Source organism: Varroa destructor, unplaced genomic scaffold (genome assembly GCF_002443255.2).
Source record: "Varroa destructor unplaced genomic scaffold, Vdes_3.0 BEIS01000003.1, whole genome shotgun sequence".
Lineage (NCBI taxonomy): Eukaryota > Metazoa > Arthropoda > Arachnida > Mesostigmata > Varroidae > Varroa > Varroa destructor.
Genome location: NW_019211456.1, coordinates 4,380,762 through 4,394,897, shown reverse-complemented (window position 1 = coordinate 4,394,897; position 14,136 = coordinate 4,380,762). Strand labels below are relative to the sequence as shown.

The following is a 14,136-nucleotide window of genomic DNA, read 5'->3' as shown; positions in this document are numbered from 1 at the left end:
CTTTTCCCACTCGAAACCCACCACGATAGGAATTGCTATCGTCACCAGTCGTACAGTTCCGACAGAATGCTTTCATTACCCAGCCGTCTATTAGCACGCATCCTGGCTTTTGGTTTTCGATAATACACGCTTTCTTCATAATAGTTACTCATTGAATCGATTTGAGCTGTTCCATAAAAGTCATCCTGTGTAATCATCATTTCGCGTGTACGTCACGCTTTGCTGAGTCACTTTTCTTCTGAAGTGATTTTTCAACGTGATCTAATTGTTACGGATCAATAGATCTCTTTGTACGCTATATGTCTTTATATATGTACGGGCATTGTTGTTTGTAACAACACAACTCAATGACGAGGGCGAGTTGTACTTCGCCTACTCTGTCAGCTAACTTAACGTTCCACGGAGTTTAGCAAATTTGCGAAAACCTACTTTTAAGAGCAGGACAGTCTGAGAGGTGGGCCAAGTGCAATAAGGTTAAGGTCGGCAGTGAAGCAAGGCGCTCGTTTAGTCACAAGCCACTGAGCTACACAAACGTATTTTTATGTCATCTCTCCTTTTTCGTCATTTCACGATCATTACTGATGCAGTATTGGACTTACTAAACGAAAGAAACCGACGATCGTGTTCCTTTTTTTTTATCGATACTCGGCAATGTTCATCAGTGTTTCGTTTGGGCTCAACACCCCCACAACATGCGATCACAATGACCATGTTAACATTGTTTGCTTGCATTATATAAATATATACGTTGTTCATATTGAAATCGATATTACTTTAGTACAGGGGGTGCTTGTTTTTCTCGGCTGGCGGGCTGGCTGGGACGTGACCTCGAGCTTGGGTAAGTTAGTTGGGTATCAGATGATAGGCGTCATCATCATGTTAAGGAGTCTGGTAATGGAAGTATTAATACTAACTGTATTAGGTTCACAGTTGTTGGCCGGTTGTAACGTTGTTCAATACCATCAACATCGCCGTTCGTCATCAATTGCTCGTAGTATTTGCAGATTTACAGTGGTTGCTGTTTGTATTCTTTCCGTTTTCGTTTACTAATATTAGTACCACAGTCATTGTAGAGCTTGGCGTTAAAGACAAATGCACCTGTCGAGATCGCGTTTAGACAAAGCGGCGGCAGAATCACAAATCACGCAATGGTACGAAGCGCGAATAGGTTATTCGCACCTCGGCACCACCAAGCACTCACTACATACACAAATATAGTACATGTTTGTTATTCGGGTTGGGCGATGACAGGGGCGTAGTTCGCATGATTCCAGATGAACCCCACAGCCGACCGTTTGTAAACAGCTGCGGTCAGTGGATAGCTGCTCAAAGATCAGGTTAGGCGATGTACCACCTGTTGCGAAGGTTAATATTATAGCAGCGGATATTGATGGAGGATTAGGTAGCAGGCTCCTTGGTTCATTGCTTCAGCGTTGGCCTAAGGTGCTGTGATGCATGAAGGCTGGGCTTGTGTGGGGCAACGGAAGCACTGAGCAACTCCCAAAACTTCTGTTTCCTTCACTTTTTTTCACGACACAAAATATGTAGAAGAACTGATTGTAGGGAAGTAGGTAAAGGCGAATGGATGGAAGAGAGACCCGCTGTAGCTGCTGAGGGACTAAGAAACAAGTTGGTGATGGCTTATTGATAGATTGATAATTTACGTTGTACGATAGTCGTCTGTTAGTTAACATGTTCGCTTGAGCTTCGTCTGAACCTCTGTAGTTGTCCAGATGATCTCTTGTGGACCGTAATTGATTCAATGTCGCTTGTCTCTTCCTCTCTCTCTCTCTCTCTCTCTCTCTCTCTCTCCCTCTCTCTCTCGCCTACTAGTTATATTTTTTCTAACTAGCATTGACTTTAGATCGTTGTGATCGATGTTAGATTGAGTCCCCGCTCATCAGCAGGTTGTTCAATCTTAAAGAAGCGCTCTTGTCGAAGTCAGATGAACGACAGTTGAAGGTTTTTCAAATCGGTGTGTACATATTCCCAAAGGCACACGATGAAGATTAGGTAATGATGCGTCCGCTGCCTTTTCTATTCTTCATCCTTTTTTCATTTTTATTGTCTTGATCTTCCAATATCCTGTCTCCGCCGCACAGATCATACACAGAAAGGTGCGTGTCGCTTGATCTTACTTGCGTGCTTCTGAGTTATTTAGCCATCTTCTTTGCTTTATTATTAATGCTGGATTCGTTTGTTTACTGGTTCACTATTACTATTGTTATCTAGTTTTTATCAGCATTCTGCAAAATAGTGAAACGTGAAGTCAAGTTGCTTTGTCGTTCATTCGTAACAAAGAAACTTCTCCCCAGAATTTGCTTTCCGTCGTCCTGTTAATATTATCATTAGTTATTTAGTATATCGCCGTATCGTCATCTGTATGGTTCGTTTGTCGTTCGGTCAGTGAGCAAACAGTTTATTGCGGAGGGTTTGCAGGCGCGGCAATCCACGCTCTTCCCCAAGGGTAGGGAGAGAAGTACGCCGCTGCTTAGCTCACAACAACAACACTGTGGCTTAGTATGGAGCTAGCAGGCTAATGCACCCTGCTCCAGACTGCGAAGAAATACACACATACACATATGTGACCTGACTGACATACGCTTGTTTTGTGCGACGACACTTACCAATAGCCAGACAAGGACAGAGCTGGGAGCTGTGTGCTAGTACTGAGTCTTCATCGCACATTTTCCAAGTATGTTTCCGTCGATTTTCGTCGAGGTTCGGCTTTTTAACCACGGTCGGCGCGAACCCCACCACAAGCCTTCAACCACTGCGAGGCTGGCAAAAGCGCCAGTGAGAACTGACCTAGCCATTGTTGCTAATAGGCATGTACGTAGTATGTCGCTATCCTCCTCTTCTTTCCCCGCTAAATCTAGAGACAGGTGGCTGCAGTGCATGGAGAAAGCGTCACTCCTCCTGTTATATATGTATATATAACAAAAGGGTATATACAGATATATATTGAAGCTTGTTTTTCAGTTAGTACCGCCGGTTCTTACTTTATCTCGCCAGTGTTGTTGGTAGACCGTGTGAAATACTGATACGACCACAACATCACGACACCACAGTACCGAGATTTCTGGGCGCGTGGGGAGAGATTGGCTTCGTCAGAGAACACGCTTTCAGCCTTAATAATAAAATGGCTATTAGATCGTTACGTTTCGATCCATTAAAGGGCTACATATTCACGACATCCTGAATGTGTACACAGTGTGTGATGCTCGTTGCTGCTGTTGTTGTTGTCGTCGTCGTCGTCGTTGCTGTTACAGTCAACACTGGCTTGATGATCTAATTTACGTTTCCTGTTGTTTCTGTGGGTGTGATCATAGTCACAGTCAAATGCTGGTCTCATGTAGCTTCGAGGCCCCGTTGGGCGGCGTCTGACTGCCGTTGGCGGGCTCCGTGAGCAGGTGGTAGCCTTGCGATAGCGGAGACGTAACTGGTCCGCAGCCCAGCCCGCGATCGGACCCCGTCGACGACAGTGAGCTCGACGAGCCCGAGCTGGCGCCCGAGGGAGATGTTGGCGATTGCGTTGCTGCCAGGACGGTGGTGCCGCCGCCACCGCTTAAGGTTGGATTATTGTTGTTGTTGTTATTATTATTGTTAACTGGAGGCGGCGAATAAGAGGCAACATGGTTAAGCCGCCCATTACTGTTATTGTTACTAAGTCCTGTACTATGGCGTAGCGGTAGTAGCGGCGGTACTTTAACTGGTAACCCCGTTGGCGGAACCGCAGGACTTTCAGTGGTCGCTGGTGATGATGCCTCCCCAGTCACAGCCACAGCAGAGGTCGGCCGATACCCGGTTGGGTAGATGATCGCTTGTGGCGATTGTAACGGACTGGTCACCGGCGAGCTTGCTTTGTCCACGTAGGATTTGCCCCCTTGGTTATTATTATTATTATGATGACCAGCAGCAGCAGCAGCAGGAATAGGTGACTGCGAGCCAGCGTTCAGGCTCGTCGTGTGGCTCACGTCGTGGAAGTATTCCTCTTGATCAGCAGCTATCGAGCTCAGCTGTTTAGGATGCGATCTCGAGCTGCGTAAGCTGTGCAGAGAGTGGGCGCTGTGTACACTACGCTTATCTTCCATGTCCTCAAGGGTGCTTTTGAACGCCCTCACTACTCGAAGCTGCCGTGGAAGGGAGAGGAGATATTGACCGTTAGATAACTAATATTCACGGGGTTGTAGCGGGAGGGTGAGGGGCCAGTCGGAGAGCGTCTACGAATTTCTTTTAGTTTTAGTGAGTGATCAGTCAATGAGTTATAGGTATCAATCAGTCCATAGCAAAGTATTTTTGTTCCCTCTCCCTTTCTCAATATATTCGCTGGGTCCATATACTAGGGTACGGGACGAGGGAAGGGTTTAGAGACTTTAAACGAGTCAAAAACACTGCCAAAACGCTGCCAAGCCGCATCTACCTGAGTGTCTTGACAAAATATCTATGCATCTCATACATTGCGTACAGGTAAAATTCTATCGTGTACAAATATATTGAATAGTGAAATTGCTTTGTTTAGCAGTGTTTTTGGGCCGTACGACGGCAGTTGCAAAATATGTGTTCTGTTATGAACTTTTCAATCGTCATTGCTTTGCGAGAGAAAGCAGAAACACGGACAAGGGGAAAATTTGGAGGTAAAAACGCGTGGCAGCGCGGCAGTCTATCATCATTGCCATTGCATCATCATATCATCAGATTAGGATGGACGGGGTTAGGAAATTCTTGCGAACCAGCCAGTTGTGCAGATCTCTAAAAGAAGAAAGAAGTGTCGCGTGGCTCTGCGGCAGTCGGATTTTGCAAAGCCGATGGCAAATTGTTCAGGTCACGGTCACAAATGATAGAATTTATAATCGTCGGCATAATAATCATTAGCATTGTTACAATCAACGACAATTGATAGGTATATCGATCAGCCAATAGGTAGCATACAATTCTGGTCAAGGAATTGATTGATTAGTAAAAAGAAAAGAAGAAAATTAGAATGCGAGTTCGGTGCGAACCAGAAAAAATTCATTTTGATACTAGCTATCCCGACTTGGAACCTTTACATAGCACATGTATTATCATACCAATAACGTATCAACTACAAAGAAGAATCAAAAAATAAGTCCACGGTGCAATATATATATATATATATATATAAATCAAGCCGCTAGTCAACTATCATGTCCGGGACAGTCGCATTTACTGATGTGTTTACCAACAAAGACGTTGTGACAATATGTAAAGGAGCCACAAACAGTGCGGAGCGTTGATTGCTAGCGGTTATTGTACGGCGAACGCAGTCGCGGAGTGAGCTACGACAGTCGGAAGATCCCTTCAAATGTACACTACTACGAAAATGGCCGCGGCCGGCGCTCTTTTTCTAACGTCGAAAAGGCCTTGGACACGCATCTCACGCATAGCCAAATGCACCAGAAAAGGTTTCGAACACGAGGCTTTATGGGAGGAAATTTTCTGCACTGTATGGTTACCAAATCAAATGATAGTTGTGGGTTGTGTAGGGCAGAACGTTGAACAAACAGGGATTTCATAGACAATAATATCATTTAAAGTATGTACAAGTACAAGCCTAAATTGTTTTCGCGTGTGAATACAAAGCGACAGTGGAAAGGATGGGGGTCAAAAATAGATGGAAAAAGAAGAAGTAGCAGATAGCGGGAGTATGGAAGTAGCTACAAGAGGGACGGGAAATCGAAATTTACTATCAGTTCGAATGAGTTAATACCATCAAACCAAACCATCGTATTGCATGCAGTTTAGCTCGGGTTATGCACATTATATATAGTACGGTTTTATAAAATTCATGGTTAATCAACACGGTAATTTACGACTTGGAAGAGAGAGAGAGAGAGAGAGAGAGAGAGCTTTACTTGACAGGTGGTTGTCGCGACCGCTAATAGCATCATCAACGGGACAGAAAATAAGCCACCGCCTGTACAAATGGAGCACCACGGCGCAGACAAGCCTTAAATGGTCCTATGACATCCGCCAAAAAGCAATATAGAACGAAACGGCAGAGCTGAGCAACGCGATGTTCTTGTGTTTTCTCTTCTTTCTAAACATAATTTTCACTTTATAATTCTATCAAATCAAAAATATCTAAAACGGGCCTATGAAAGAAAACGAATTTTCATGAATCACTCCTTTTTCTTTTCCAATACATGATGAATCTGACATTCGATCAGAGATCAACATATCAAAGAGAAACCTATACATACATATATATATATATATATATATATATATATATAGATATATATGAAAAGTGGCACAGCGAATGAATAGAGCTTTACAGGACATGTACGGACTACGTGAACAGTGCAGCATCCATAGCGGAGTATGTCTGCCAGCGATAATTTGTGTGGGCTCCTGTTTTATAGGAACAACGTTTGATGCCACAGTCAAAATAAGCAGAAATTATCGCATACACGTGATCTAGTCTAGCATTAACTATAGTGCATTACGGACATATCGATGATACAATGTTATTCACCTTGAAACGTGGATGTAGACTGGTTTTGGTCAGACGGAAAACAATAGGGAAATTTATTTTGGTAAAAAGGGACATTATAACTGAGTCTGCACAAATGGCTCGACAGTACAAAAAGTAGCAATAGAATGAAGTGATTTATATTTGTATAGTCTTTTACCTATTTCTAGTAAAATATATTAACACGAATTAACAAAATTTATACCTGATCTTTGAGAAGTTGGCTCAATAACGTCTGTATAGGACCACAGGCTTTTGACGCACCCAGGCCGGTTCGCTAATTAAAATTGAACAAAGGTCTAAATCCAGCCAAAATTAAAACGAGATACTCTTCATACTAGACGGACAAAGGTGTTCAATAGTGATGACACGTTCTAATGCACAATAGACTAGGGCGTTTCGCTTCCATCAATCCGTTAGTTCATATAAAAAGATTCGTTATTTTCGTTCTACGATTCCTCTACTGTTGCCGTAGGTCTACCCGTATTTCCGCTCACTCCAAGAACCACCATCGCTCATCCGGTTGAGTGAAAACGATCTGATACTATTGTTCCTATTTTTATCTAATGACACATGTACAGTCAATCAGTTTAGGCAAAATATGCTCAAGACTTCACACGAATTCCCTCTTGATAGCGTATTGGCTGCATAATTGAGGTTCTAAATGACTAACATAGGCATTCCTCACGTGCCAGCGCAGACTATCTGGTCACATTTTCTTGATCTGGGCCTCCGTAAAGTGTGGGGCAAATTGCTAAAAAACTTCACATTAGCGGGGCTAGCGAATTCGACATCGACATATAAAGAAGTATAAAAAAATTAGAAGCAAGAACTATGTGCAAGATGGAACAGTGAGAATGATCGCGATTTGGAATACAGTCGGAAGAGGCAGTGCATCGTTGCGCAAAAATAGGCGGCATTTTCCCTGGCTACAACTAGCTCAAGCTCTAACAATGTTCTATGTGGATACGACAATGTCAAGTTTATGTGTAAAATATGCAAAACAGTATTATTATAATTTCGTGTTCGTCTGCTGTGCCCAATTATATAGACAGATGCGTTGACCATGAAGAAATTTGTGTACATTTGTATTGTCTGCATTAGTACCGGCAACACGGCCCCAACAAACAATGTCGTTCGTATAAATAGGTATTATTACGATCTTTTCAAAGGTATGTGTGTAGAGTGAATGTTGCCGATACGCAACGTTAATGAAAGCACGCAAATTAGGAAGGATATGGACGGATCAGGACGTTATAGGGGCAGCGAAATAGACGCCGTAGTAGACAATTACGCTTGGCATATAACTCAATTATCATTAAATTTATTTACCGTACTTTTTTATTTCACTAACAGCCGTAACATCATGCTAGTAATAACAATAATAACAGCATAATTATTGTCATCGTCATCATCATCATCATCATAACCATCATCATCGTCGTCATAATCATCATCATCATAGTCGTAATTATCATCATCATCATCATCATCATCATCATTATCATAATCATCATCATCGTCATCATCGTCGTCGTCGTCATCATCACCGTCATTATCATAGTTATAATAAGTACAATCAGTGGCATCCTTAGCATTAGAAACATCGTCCGATTCCCTAATGCCTAATGTTCGCAATACTTAGATAATAACAATAATAAGAAGAGTTAGTAAGTGTCATAAGATCTAATTTTTCGAGACCTGTCTCCGTAAGAGGCGTGAGTGTACTAGGCACAATAACATGACGCACAGCAGAACGACGCATCTTCACCATCACTATGTTGTTGTTGATATTACGATGCCCTAGCGCACGAGGTAAATATAAGTATTTATCTTGTAGCCGTCAATTGAGTGACGCTCTATGGACAACTACATCTGTTTTCGTTCCTATAATATTTACACTGGCAGCTTGATACGATGAGAATTCATCAGTTAGTATAATAGTTCGACAGATCTTATGTGTTCCGAAGTTTGTGTTATTCTGTGAATCTGTGTGTATAACTCGTGTATTGTGTAACTAGGTCAGTCGTAGTACGAGGGACTTATCAGAAACCCTGGAAATGGCTCAGATACGCGCCTGAACATTAACTAATGGCCGTAGTAAAACATAGTAAGGCTCCGACTATGAAAATGCTATTTTGTGTATACTTGTAGACGGAGTACTTTCTTAATCTTCTCGCTGTTCAAAAGTTGAATTAGTGGACTTCCTCCTAAATTACCATTAGTTCCCTTTAGCTCGAAGAAACCGAATCTATTATGCGCTATGTATATAGAATGATTATTCTTTAAACTCAATACGTAAGATACGCACTGATTGATGTGTCGTAGATCCGAACTGATCTAGCTAGAGAAGCTCCCGGCAAGTCACCATATACAGTGCGCTAAAGAATGCTGACCTTTAATGCTTTTAATAAGTCAAATCAATCATAATATTTTAACAAATCACTCGCTTTGTCCATGTTATCGTGATTATGATCAATGTAACTGTCGTATTAGACAACAATAATTACGTCAATGTATGTCCTTTGCAGTTTTCTCGATCGCAGTCGATTCCGATTTGCCGAAAAGCTCTGACCAAGCGATGCGCAGCCATTGATAATCTCTAATTGTCGCGACGAGCAAGTCTATTATATTTGTTGTTCAGAAAACTAAAACTCATAATAGGATTTTTTTGCCGTTGGCCCTGTTCCGTTTTACCCTTGCCTACATAGCTGCTTTCATGATTAACAACCGCTAATCCTTGGTAGCTGTCGATTTGTTGCCAATCTTATAACTCACTCAGGAGGCGACTCAAGAAGCGGTTAGCGGCTGTGCGGTAGAGCCGTGTTTGGATATCTTCAGACTCGGATAGCAGACGATGTCGCCGAGTCGGCATCAGCAAAAGGAATCGACTCCTGGCGTCAGAAGGGGTTCTGCGACCTGCCGAGTGAGCCCACGGAGCCTCGAGAGCCCTGATGCTCGGGCGGGATGCCCCCGGGGCAGATCTCTGGGTTGGAGCCCTGGTGCAACGACAATGTGACAATTGAGCATCATTGTTAACGTTTCTCAACGGGATAACGTATGAATACCGTTACCGGAGCACGCACCTAGCTGCGGCGCGACGTAAGATCACACACAGTTCATGCTCGGGCAAGGTGCGGGCGACACCAGCGTCAACTTCCAAAGCTGTTGGACGTCTCCGCCTAAAGTTCTGCAAGTAGCCAATCGGTCTGTTTATCGGCTTTGGGGCTTTTCAGGAAGGCGACAGCCGCCGGACAACGGTTATTATGAGGGTATCTGTTGTACTGCATTGCACACAAGTGTTTTCACACAATGGGGTAAGAAACACGCAAGTGGCCACCAGTTACCACGCTAAGTTAATTTCTGTCGAATCAATCGGTCAATTGCTTGGTCAGTAGGTCTATTAATCCACCGTCAGTCCTCACAGTTTCAGGCAGGAACAAGCAGTTAGGTTAAAGAAACAAGAGCATAATAGAGTCACAGTGTTTTGGTAATCACGTCAGTGACTGCGGTAGGCGGTCTCCTTGCAACCCGACATTAATAAGGACCACGGAGACGATTGCCAAATTCATATTACATCATCAGACAAAGATGGCGTGTACTTATCACATTCAACCAAATCGTAACAACGGCATTCGTTAGTTTTCGTAAGACCACTCCAATCGAAGATTAGTCCAGGGTGGAAGTAAGTTTAGGAGAAAACGATTGAACGTCAACATTTTGTTTTTCGTGCTGTCAATAACACTAGAAAAATGTCAAAAAACTAAGTCAACAATTGAACGTCAAAGACAGCAACAAAATCTGTACAAATAGTGAAACGACCATATATATATACATACATACATACATATATATGTATATACATCTAAGTACAACTGGGTAAAACGTCAAAAAATTACACATGGGGCATTATAGTAAGCGAAATATTCTTTTCTAATAACGCAACAATATTAACATTAGTAGCGCTACGAGTTGAAATTTGTGTAAAGATGGCGGCAGCTTGTTGATTTTGTCAGATTTTACCTAAAAGCGTATGTTGCTGCTTGAAAAGATGTACGTTCAAAAGAGACTCGGCAGTTTGCTCATTCGAAGTCAGTCGAACAAAGCAAATGGCAATAATGAATCTACGAGTAAATTATATATATATGTATATACGACGTCTCTTTTTTTTAGCATTAAAATTCGGTCGCTGAAAACATCTGTCGACTATGTACAAACACGACAGATAGTTGAACTTGTTAAAGTCGAACAAATCGAATAAACCATCCAGATTGAATGTGATTCCAACATGACAAAACGTAAGTCATATCACATCAATAGTATAGTCCAGGCCCACGTAATCGTATTTTCTATCAGTGTCGAACTTAGCTCATGGCTTATGGTCGCCATTTATAGCGACATTGATTATGACAACATGCGACATCCAAGCTGGACTGGGTTTTCTTTAGCAAATTCGGGGTTTATTCATGATGATTATCATCATGGGCAAATTGAATTATTCGGTAGGCAGCAAGTTACACTTGCTTTGAATCCAACACAGCAGGCAGGCTCCTCTCGGTCTATGCGTGCGTCTACTGAAAAAAAATCCAAACTAGACGCCAAGCGACTTTCCGAGACCTAGAAAGCTGCCAGCCTATATCAAAGAATAGATATGCTTCACCTATACTCACTGCTTTACTAGGCCTTTCACAGATAATGAATATACAAGGAAAGTCAAATTTTTACATAACCTGTGTTAGAATAGGAACGATTATATATACGGATAGCATTATTAACAAATCTGCAAGTACAACATCGCGTTAGTTTGTTTGCACGTGTCTAGTCGGGACCTTCCAGTCCTACTTGACCTGAATTTCTGTCTACTACCCCCTTTTTTTGCTCACATGTGTTGAGTTGTTGTGCACACGTGGCACACCGCAAATATGCAACACAATCTTATAGCAAACATGCTTAGCAATTCCACTTCAGTGCTAAAAATACACGCCGGAAATACATTTTCTATTTTTGAACTGACCTTTACTTAGCTAATTTCAAATGGCACAAAACTTCGGCTTTAAACGATGTCTGCCAAAATTGAGACCTTTCATGACATTCAGTTTTAAGCTGTAACACGAATATAATTGCCCCACGGTACATTGAGAGTAATGCTACCCCCGTAGTGATTAACCCCGAGTTTCGAAGTACTGTACATCTCTACTGCAATACATAGTGTAATAGTAAAAATAAATCTTTTTTTGAATAATTAAAAATGGAACTTGGTCGAGAGCAGAGTGAATTATATGAGTAATAATCGATCGTATGAAACAATCCAGAGCAGCTGTGCTTGCAGTACTGTGCCGTAATACACTACGATCGAATTTTTTTGCTTTATATTTATACTACAGGCATGTCGCTCCCTTAATAACGTGTGCTTGCGTCGGTTTATAGGTGTCGACACGGTTCCGTAGGGCGTACGTGCAGGTAACACAGAATAATGCGCAAATGATCTTTGCTCTGTGCTGCGTGCAGACCTTACGTACGTTTTTATAACGATAGTGCGATACACCGTAGCTATTTTTCGGTTTGTACCTGCGTCTTTAAACATTAGTGACATGCGTGTGTGATATACGTCCAGTATGCTCTGCGGTAGAGTCTCTATGTGCCTTGGTATGCTATGGTACTAATCTGATAAAAATCACTAGACGCTGAAAGCACTAATTCAATTAAAAAGTACATATACTCGGCGGAGAGCCTCTGTTTGAATAGCTGCCGACACTAAATTTTGCAATAGTACGGCGGTAAACGGCAACACAGTAGTTTTAACAGAGGGGTTGCTTAGGAGGTAATCGACTGTAAGATTGAGTATGTTTTTGCACGTGTATTGCTATAGTTATTCGTGCGTGTGACTATTATAAGAGATCTGATAGTCCTATAGAGTCTTCGTCGTCGGTTATATCGGCGACGTTCACGGCGTGGAAAGTACTGGCCATGCGGCAGGCACAAATGCTATCAGACGTAGATGGTATCATTCTTGTCTATTCCTGAGTAAAATACCGATAGGAAATAGTCTCAGCAAGAGTCACATTAACACGCCTGTATCAGTGTGAATACTTCAATTGTAAACTGCCGCCGTACGTGTTTAGGTCAAGATACGCCGATAACGGCTAACACAGTTATAGATATGACTGGACACTGGGAAGTATTATATTGCGAAATATAAATAAAAACCTGTCTTGTATCGAAGCATAATAATAAACGAGGCATTGTCCACTTTCGATAATATCGGTCTGTATGCCCTAGCTGGGGTACGTGATATGACCATTGTCTCTAGCCCCGCCACTTGTGTCGATGTATTAGAAACTACTTAGACCAACTTACAAACACTACCTTGCCACCCATTGGCCCAGGTCACCCACTTAACGTTTAAGATCGTTTTAACAACGTCCTTCATAAACAATACGCTTTAATACAAAGAACTAATTTATCGCACATAAAATCATACGACTATAAAGTTTGTCCTGTTCTACCATAGTCATATCAACATTTATACTATTTTAAAATGTAACGAATAATACGTATGATTACCGAATACTTCACGCGGTTTCGTCGTTGACCTACTAATAGTGAGAATAGAAATGTAAGATAACGTTATCAGGCGTAGGCGATAACACAGAAGCCGACTGGTTACCCACGGAGAAACAACGCTTGTTGTGCAATAAATGCGTTCGAATCAACGAGATAAAGAAAGGTTCACGCATATAGAAATGTAATGGATAAATATTGAAATAGTACGAAGCGCAAACAAATCGTTCTCCTTACTTGCTGTGTTACGTATCACATGTCCATTTCACTTAACTAACACATAGTAACTACGGATGCGCGGATAGAATTTGATTCCGATTCGATAATCCGCTTTACGTTTAGCTAATACGATAACGAGAAGCTACATAAACGTTATAATTGGCCATTTTTGGTCCGGTTTCTATTTTGTTGTCTACGCACGTGTGAGCCAAGAGAAACAGTGATTTGCCGAATGTTTCAAATAGCCGTTTTTACAAATATAAAGATATCGACACGGTGACTTGAGTCCGCATGCAGAGGCCGTCATTGAGCCTATACGACGCTCAAGGGAAAAACAGGTTCAAAATAGGCAAGCTAAAAAGGTCGAGACATAGACGACAGGTAAGCGATGAGGGGAGAAGATTGCGGATAGAAAATATTGCGACTGCATTTTTATTAATATACCTAAGCGTGCATGTGTGTGTACGTATTTGTATGTATGTTCGCGGCTGTATATCACTCGTAACGTATGAACCGACTCTAACGAAACGTAGCTAGTCAGAAGCGAAGCGACTTCACCGGATGGTTCTGGCCGTTAGAATGCACACTGCTAACGTGTCTGCCAGCAGGTAGTACTGTATATTTGAACAGATGGTCAGCGTAGTAAAACACAGCCAGGCAAACCTAGCCACATCAGAGGAGAGCTGGAAAAGGACGGCCCATTGTGCGCTTATTCATGGAGACTCAATGGTTTTAAGATCACGTCAAGGATAATAGTAGAAGATGTTGCATGAATACTGGGTATAGGTGATGGTGTTGATAAGGGCCTACTAGCACGTGTCAGCCCGAGGTATGCTCTCATAAAGGGCTGAGTATGTCTG

General features: G+C 42.1%; 1 protein-coding gene across 7 annotated transcripts in view; it reads right to left on the bottom strand.

Annotated features, from left to right (window-relative positions):
- The window catches only part of PMCA (plasma membrane calcium-transporting ATPase 3), a 107,683-nt gene that overhangs the window by 70,230 nt on the left and 23,317 nt on the right, over positions 1-14,136 (bottom strand). For 2 of the 7 annotated variants that reach the window (XM_022797248.2, XM_022797249.2), the window contains one exon: positions 620-4,133. The exons of 3 other annotated variants lie outside the window; for them this stretch is intronic. In XM_022797248.2, the coding sequence (XP_022652983.1) occupies positions 3,339-4,133 (795 nt within the window). In that variant the 3' untranslated portion in view covers positions 620-3,338. 2 more of the 7 variants (XM_022797255.2, XM_022797252.2) reach the window with 2 other exon arrangements.